The sequence below is a fragment of the Homarus americanus genome, unplaced genomic scaffold, assembly GCF_018991925.1.
Source record: "Homarus americanus isolate GMGI-L3 unplaced genomic scaffold, GMGI_Hamer_2.0 scaffold23466, whole genome shotgun sequence".
NCBI classification, from domain to species: domain Eukaryota; kingdom Metazoa; phylum Arthropoda; class Malacostraca; order Decapoda; family Nephropidae; genus Homarus; species Homarus americanus.
In genome coordinates this window covers 181,085-189,771 of record NW_024739166.1, presented here as the reverse complement: position 1 = coordinate 189,771, position 8,687 = coordinate 181,085, and the positions used below count along the sequence as shown (strand labels likewise).

At 46.5% G+C, this 8,687-nt stretch overlaps 1 protein-coding gene across 1 annotated transcript; it reads right to left on the bottom strand.

The window, feature by feature from the left end:
* Window positions 1-3,881: 3,881 nt before the first annotated feature.
* LOC121874433 (basic salivary proline-rich protein 1-like) lies at window positions 3,882-5,772 on the bottom strand. Its single transcript, XM_042378558.1, has 5 exons — window positions 5,452-5,772; window positions 5,227-5,399; window positions 4,973-5,129; window positions 4,637-4,925; window positions 3,882-4,480 (listed from the first exon to the last, which is right to left on the bottom strand). The coding sequence occupies exons 1-5, from the start codon at window positions 5,770-5,772 to the stop codon at window positions 3,882-3,884; spliced, it is 1,539 nt and encodes a 512-aa protein (XP_042234492.1).
* Window positions 5,773-8,687: the final 2,915 nt, after the last annotated feature.

Below are 8,687 nucleotides of genomic sequence, written 5' to 3'. Positions count from 1 at the left end.
TGATCAAACGAGTGATTCTTTGGACAGGAAACGAGTATTGTATCCATTTGCCCGCCATACCAGAGGCCACAGTCACAGATTATCAGAGGCCACAGACACAGACTATGAGGGCACAGACACAGACTACTAGAGGCCACAGACTACCAGAGGCCACAGACACAGATACAAACTCTGGTGGTGACGGAAGGGGTTCACCGGCAGGTCACTTATCGTGTGTCGTCTCCTGGGCAGCGCTGATATGATATGGGAGGAGGAAGAGGAAGAAGAGAAGAGCAAAATTAATGAAGGGGGAAGTGGGGGAGGAAAGGTGAGAAGGGTTTTAAAATGAGCAGGGAGGGAAGAGGAGGAGGAAGGGGGATAAGGAGGGAGGGAAGGAGGGTGGGGGAGGAAAGTGAGGAGGGAGGGAAGTAGAGAAGGGAGGGAGGAGGGAGGGAGGGAAGGAGAAGAGGCACTTCCACCACTACACACCACAACCTCTTCCTCCTCCTCCTCCTCCTCCTCCTCCTCCTCCTCCTCCCTCCTCCCTCTCCCTCCTCTCCTCTCAGCTTTTCACAGCCTTTCCATCCCTTCCTCGTCCTCCTCTTCCTCCCGACCCCGACCCTGGTCGAGGAGGTGTGGCTGTGGTGAGGGAGGGGTAGGAGCCGCTCCCCGTCTACCCGGTTGTTTATTAAGCGGATGGGCGTTAAATGTGAAATATCCCGTGCTTCTCCCTTCCCACAAAGGGCGGATGGCGCCTTGCTGTGTACAATATGTAAGTTTTATATCTCCTGTAAATCTGCAAAACCCTGGATTGAGGTGTTTTTCGTCTGGGTGGTGAGACGGACGGACGGTCTGGGAGTCATACAGTTCAAGGTGACATCATCCCCCTCGGTGACATCATCCCCCTCGGTGGCATCATCCCCCTCGGTGGCATCATCCCCCTCGGTGGCATCATCCCCCTCAGTGACATCATCCCCCTCGGTGGCATCATCCCCCATCGGTGACGTCATCTCCCTCCGGGCATCATCCCCTCGATGGCATCATCTCAGTGACATCATCCCCCTCAGTGACATCATCTCGGTGGCATCATCCCCCTCAGTGACATCATCCCCCTCGGTAGCATCTGACCCCCTCGGTAGCATCACATCCCCCCATCGGTGACATCATCTCCCTCGGTGGCATCATCCCCTCGGTGGCATCATCCCCTCGGTGAGATCATCCTCCAGTATCATCCCCCTCAGTGACATCATCATCGGTGGCATCATCCCCTCGGTGACGTCATCCCCCTCGGTGGCATCATCCCCATCGGTGACGTCATCTCCCTCCTGACGTCATCTCCCTCGGTGGCATCATCCCCCCCTCAGTGACATCATCCTCAGTGACATCATCCCCCCCTCGGTGGCATCATCCCCCTCAGTGACATCCCATCCCCCTCGGTGGCATCATCCCCTCGGTGGCATCATCCCCATCGGTGACGTCATCTCCCTCGGTGACGTCATCTCCCTCAGTGACATCATCCCCCCTCAGTGACATCATCCCCCTCGGTGGCATCATCCTCCTCAGTGACATCATCCTCGGTGGCATCATCCCTCGTGGATCATCCCCTTAGTAGCATCATCCTCGGTGACATCATCCCCATCGGTTATCATCCCCTCGGTGACGTCATCCCCCTCGGTGTATATCCCCATCGGTGACGTCGGCATCCCCATCAGTGGCATCATCCCCCTCGGTGACGTCGGCATCCCCTCGGTGGCATCGCTCCCCTCGGTAACATCATCCCCTCAGTGACATCATCCCCCTCGGTGGCATCATCCCCCTCGGTGACGTCATCCCCCTCGGTGGCATCATCCCCCTCGGTGCCTCACGGTATGTACGGCCCACTCGGCCCAGTCTGTCATCAGAACTCACTTCCTCTATAAATATTAAACTTTAAACAGAGATTCCCGTATGGGCTGTGTGTTATCCCCGGCCTGTGTCACCCCCTGCCTTTGTACCCCTGCCTGTGTCACCTGCCTGTGTCCTCCCTGTCACCAATGTAACCGCCTGTCTGTGTCACCCCCCTGCCTGGGATCACTCAACCGGGCACCTTGGGATACACGCGACGTCGTTCCCTGATTTCCCTCCTATCTTGTCTCTTGAGTTGTTATGGCAGACGAGTCGGGGGATTGTTCTCACCCCTTTTCTGAAGTCAAGTATCACTCACTCAAGTAGGGGCCATGAATACCGCTGAGGACGCACCAGGTCATCCCTCATGACACTTATCCTCGTGTTTTATCTCCCTGTAAATAGTTCTGTTCCTTCCTCGGCGATCATTGTGTGTGTGTGTGTGTGTGTGTGTGTGTGTGTGTGTGTGTGTGTGTGTGTGTGTGTGTGTTTGTGTGTGTGTGTGTGTGTGTTTGTGTGTGCCCCTATCGTCGTGTTGTCTGTGTTTGTCGTGGGTGTTCTTTGTCTGTTTATCCTAAATGTGTATCCTGTCGTTTCTGATGTGGAATAAATGTGCAGCCAAGTTCCCAGATACCTGACCGAAGTGATGCAGATGAATTTCCTTTTCCAGCTGTGGTTTGACAATGACCTAATTGTCGCTTTTGATAACATTGGAGACAGTTTATTTCCCCTGTCACGTCTTGTCAGTTTTGTGTTAGACAGTGTGACAAAACGGACGAAGAAGCTTGACAACACTACCAAGACACCGCCGTAAAGATACTTTTTTGACTGGATGGACATATACTACACCACCTTCCTGTTACTGTGGCTCCTTCGTCATTTTGTTTCTTAGATTTTTATGTATTGTCTGAAACTCCCGCATGCACATCTAAGCAGCGCAATTGGCAGCTTTCAGACGGGCACAGATGACTATTTGTCGCTATGTTCAAGAATACTCAGGACTAACATTTTGTCACTTTTATTTTATTTTTTTATTATTTTTTTTTACGGGATAAGCCCACCCGGGCACAGGTTACTGACCCACATCAGGGCCTGGGGAGCGAAAATGTAATAATAATAATAATAATAATAATAATAATAATAATAATAATAATAATAATAATAATAATAATAATAATAATAATAATAATAATAATAATAATAATAAAGAAATACAAAAATGAAAAAATAAATAAAAAATGAGAAACAATATATGTCTGTCGTGTTGTCAATAGTAAAAGAAACAATTGAGACCCTGCAATTGTGTGTAATGAGGCAGAAAGTCAGATCAGCAACCTGGGTCTTGGTCACAATTTTCGTGATGCCACATGGAAGCAGAATCTACCATTAGACAATACATTATGCTTCCAATATCTTCCCAGGCGGTAGTACCTCCCTGTTTGATAACTGCCTACTACCTACTACATGGAACAATATATCATAATGGTGTCTTCTCTACGTAACATTGTACCTAAATCAGAGACCATTGTTTTTTTTTTAGATTTGCTCAAATTAAAAAAAAGAAATATGTAGAAATGCAAGTTTTTCTGTATGTTTGTTTTGTGTATAAAAGTAATATCAGAAAAATGTAATTCATTAGTAATTATAAATGCAGTGATAGCTCTATTAAAGGGACCATATGGAAGAGTGTAGTCCGTATTGGAGAATATAACCCATTATATCGAGTTCCAATAGATGTAAAACTTCGATATAACGGACTATACCCGTTAGATTGATGTCCGTTAAGTGGAAGTTTTATTGTACAATGAACACAGACATAAATATTGGATTGAATTGTGAATAAAACAAAAATATTAAATGACACCCGTATTGTGTCCAACTTTTTCCGACCCGTCGTTCACATGTCCCCTTTCCTTTTCTCATTTATTTTCCGATTCCGGCACAATCAACTTTTACTTTTTAGATTCATCCTACGTGTCCGCCGTCTCTTTTGATTTACGCTTAACACCTTGACCTTATTACGACGAAATATCAACGTTTGGGGGTCCACCAACCTTTGGGGGATCAACAACCTTTGGAGGTCCACCAACCTTTGGAGGTCCACCAACCTTTGGGGGATCAACAACCTTTGGAGGTCCACCAACCTTTGGGGGATCAACAACCTTTGGGGGTCCACCAACCTTTGGAGGTCCACCAACCTTTGGAGGTCCACCAACCTTTGGAGGTCCACCAACCTTTGGGGACTCACCAACATTTGGAGGTCCACCAACCTTTGGAGGTCCATCTGAGGTCCACCATCCTTGAGGTCCACCAACCTTTGGAGGTCCACCAACCTTGAGGTCCACCAACTTTGGACTCACCAACATTTGAGGTCCACCAACCTTGAGGTCCACCAACCTTGGAGGTTCACCAACCTTGGGGGTCCACCAACCTTGAGGTTCACCAACCTGAGGTCCACCAACCTTGGGGACACCAACATTTGGAGGTCCACCAACCTTGAGGTCCACCAACCTTTGGAGGTCCACCAGCCTTTGGGGACTCACCAACATTTGGAGGTCCACCAACCTTTGGAGTCCACCAACCTTTGGAGGTCCACCATCCTTTGGAGTCCACCAACCTTTGGAGGTTCACCAACCTTTGGAGGTCCACCAACCTTTGAGATCCACCAACCTTTGGGGACTCACCAACATTTGGAGGTCCACCAACCTTTGAGGTCCTCACCTTTGGAGGTTCACCAACCTTTGGGGTCCACTAACCTTTGGAGTTCACCAACCTTGGAGGTCCACAACCTTTGGAGGTCCACCAACCTTTGGGGACTCACCAACATTTGGAGTCCACCAACTTTGGAGGTCCACCAACCTTTGGAGGTCCACCAACCTTTGGAGGTTCACCAACCTTTGGGGTCCACCAGGAGGTCCACCAACCTTTGGAGGTCCACCAACCTTTGGGGACTCACCAACATTTGGAGGTCCACCAACCTTTGGAGGTCCACCAACCTTGGAGGTCCACCAGCCTTTGGGACTCACCAACGGGACTCTACCAACATTTGGAGGTCCACCAACCTTTGGGAGTCCACTGGAGACTCACCAACCTTTGGAGGTCCACCAACCTTTGGAGGTCCACCATCCTTTGTGGACTCACCGACCTTTGGAGGTCCACCAACCTTTGGAGTCCACCAGCCTTTGGGGACTCCAACCTTTGGAGGTCCACCAACCTTTGGAGGTCCACCATCCTTTGTGCTCACCGACCTTTGGAGGTCCACCAACCTTTGGAGGTCCACCAGCGGGGACTCACCAACACGGAGGTCCACCAACCTTTGGAGGTCCACCAACCTTTGGAACTCACCAACGGAGGTCCACCAACCTTTGGCAGTCCACCAGCCTTTGGGGACTCACCAACACTGGAGGTCCACCAACCTTTGGAGGTCCACCAACCAGGTCCACCAACCTTTGGAGACTCACCACCTTTGGAGGTCCACCAACCTTTGGAGGTCCACCAACCTTTGGAAGTCCACCAACATTTGGAGGTCCACCAACCTTTGGAGGTCCACAACCTTTGGAGGTCCACCAACCTTGAGGACTCACCAACCTTTGGAGGTCCACCAACCGTTGGAGGTCCACCAACCTTTGGAGGTCCACCGACCTTTGGAGGTCCCACCAACCTTTGGGGACTCACCAACCTTTGGAGGTCCACCAACCTTTGGAGGTCCTGACCACTTGGAGTCCCAACCTTTGGAGGTCCACCGACCTTCAGTCCACCAACCTTTGGAGGTCCACCAACCTTTGGAGGTCCATATTTTGGAGGTCCACCAACCTTTGGAGGTCCACCAACCATTGGAGGTCTACAAACCTTCTCTATTGGGAGGTCATTCTTACGGATTATTTCAACCGTTTCCAAAACATTTTCCATAAGTTCAAAAACTTCTGTCCATTTTGTGACATTTTCTCAAAGTCTGTAATTTCCATTAAGTTATCTTCTCCGATTTCTAAACCGAATTTTTTAATAGTTATCAAAAGGGCGCACGTAATCACGGTACGCTTCTATTCAGTAATATTAATTTTTACCATTTTATCAATGAGATCCAGAGCGGAGATAATTATTCTTTCCTTGCGAACTTGGTTCATATCTGGGAAAAAGTCTTCGACGAAGGTTGTGACATAGTACTAGGTTGGATGATCTAAGTCTATGTCGGGATAAAGGAGCTTCAGGCGGGACAAGGCCAGTCCTACTTTCTTGAAGTGTCTACCACCGAAATAAATTTTTTTCCGGTAAGTGACACAAGCTAGGTAATGTCCTCCCAATACGATATCCTGACTTGACATTAGTTTTACCTTCTTTTTGAGTGGTTCGTATTTAGCACGGTTGAGTTTTGCAAAAAGACGAGATTAGAAGATTTACAATGCCAGTATGTATTCTCTGGCTAGTTCCCCTTCTCAAAATTTTCATCGTATTTCGCATAGAAAAACGTAGAGTAACGTTGGTAGGTTTGACTCTCGAATAATTTTTAGTATCCCGACTGGCGCGCCACGTCGGCCGGGTGATTTTGTTTGGACAGGAATATCTGCCACTCCTCTACCTCCAAATTCATTGGTTCAGGAGTAATTGTGGCTTTTTGCTCTTCCTCTTTTTCAGTATCCTAGTTATTGGCAGATATATTACTTAGATATGGTTTCAAGAAGTTTTGGACTGCGGTGAACATATCTTGCTTGGTTAGGCCAGTTGGCGGCTCCTTGAACTTTTTCCAGGCCACATGAAGTGCAGTAATATACAGCCTGATCCATGTAATTGCCGTCTCCAGTCAGGGTGAGAGCATGTTTTAGTCTTTTCGAAACGGCTGACAGTTTTTGGCTTCACCTTGATACCCTGGGTAGGCTTGACTGGCTTCTGCTCCATTTTGGGAACCTTATTATCCTTATTTTGCGTAGAGCCTTCAGGTCTTTGTTCCATTTTGCGTTTTAAATTATTTGAAAATTTCTCTGATGCAGCATCATTATTCTTTTTATTTTCCGATTCCGGCACAATCAACTTTTACTTTTTAGATTCATCCTACGTGTCCGCCGTCTCTTTTGATTTACGTTTAACACCTTGACCTTATTGCGACGAAAGATCCTTTGGTGCCTTCACCTTTTCTTCCTTATCTTTCGATTCCTGTGCAGTCAATCTTTACCTTTTTATATCTTCCTCATTCTCCGTTTTATCTTCTGATTTTCGCTTGACTCCTTGACTTTCCGTACTAACCAACACTTCCTGAAGGGGCTCGCCACTCTTTTCGCATCGCCCCGACACACCATCTACCTCTGATTCCCCGTTGCACGTCTGATTATTGACCTATTCCACACGTTCTCCCATATTTTGCTTACTATCGACGTTTATCTATTTACTGTTCATTTTAATTTACACTTGAATTAAATAAATGAAAGTATAGCTAATTACTGGGTGAGGTGCACCATATGTTGGAGTGTTTTATAATAAGCTAAGAACACACAACTTAAACAGGTGAGCGTGAGTGTAAGGAAACAGTAGTTGAGGTTAGGTGTAGTGTAGATGGTATGGTGTGGTGTAGTTGATGTAGTGTAGATGGTAGTGTAGACTGTAGATGATAGTTTAGACTGTAGATGGTAGTGTAGCTGGTGTAGTGTAGATGGTAGTTTAGACTGTAGATGATAGTTTTGACTGTAGATGGTAGTGTACTTGATGTAGTGTAGATGGTAGTGTAGACTGTAGATGATAGTTTAGACTGTAGATGGTAGTGTAGCTGGTGTAGTGTAGATGGTAGTGTAGACTGTAGATGATAGTTTAGACTGTAGATGGTAGTGTAGCTGGTGTAGTGTAGATGGTAGTTTAGACTGTAGATGATAGTTTAGACTGTAGATGGTAGTGTAGCTGGTGTAGTGTAGATGGTAGTTTAGACTGTAGATGATAGTTTAGACTGTAGATGGTAGTGTAGCTGGTGTAGTGTAGATGGTAGTGTAGACTGTAGATGATAGTTTAGACTGTAGATGGTAGTGTAGCCTGGTGTAGTGTAGATGGTAGTTTAGACTGTAGATGATAGTTTAGACTGTAGATGGTAGTGTACTTGATGTAGTGTAGATGGTAGTGTAGACTGTAGATGATAGTTTAGACTGTAGATGGTAGTGTAGCTGGTGTAGTGTAGATGGTAGTGTAGACTGTAGATGATAGTTTAGACTGTAGATGGTAGTGTAGTTGATGTAGTGTAGATGGTAGTGACTGTAGATGATAGTTTAGACTGTAGATGGTAGTGTAGCTGGTGTAGTGTAGATGGTAGTGTAGACTGTAGATGATAGTTTAGACTGTAGATGTAGTGTAGTTGATGTAGTGATGGTAGTGTAGACTGTAGATGATAGTTTAGACTGTAGATGGTAGTGTAGCTGGTAGTGTAGATGGTAGTGTAGACTGTAGATGATAGTTTAGACTGTAGATGGTAGTGTAGTTGATGTAGTGTAGATGGTAGTGTAGACTGTAGATGATAGTTTAGACTGTAGATGGTAGTGTAGCTGGTGTAGTGTAGATGGTAGTGTAGACTGTAGATGATAGTTTAGACTGTAGATGGTAGTGTAGTTGATGTAGTGTAGATGGTAGTTTAGACTGTAGATGATAGTTTAGACTGTAGATGGTAGTGTAGTTGATGTAGTGTAGACGGTAGTTTAGACTGTAGATGATAGTTTAGACTGTAGATGGTATTGTAGTTGATGTAGTGTAGATGGTAGTGTAGACTGTAGATGGTAGTGTAGTTGATGTAGTGTAGATGGTAGTGTAGTTGATGTAGTGTAGATGGTAGTGTAGACTGTAGATGGTAGTGTAGT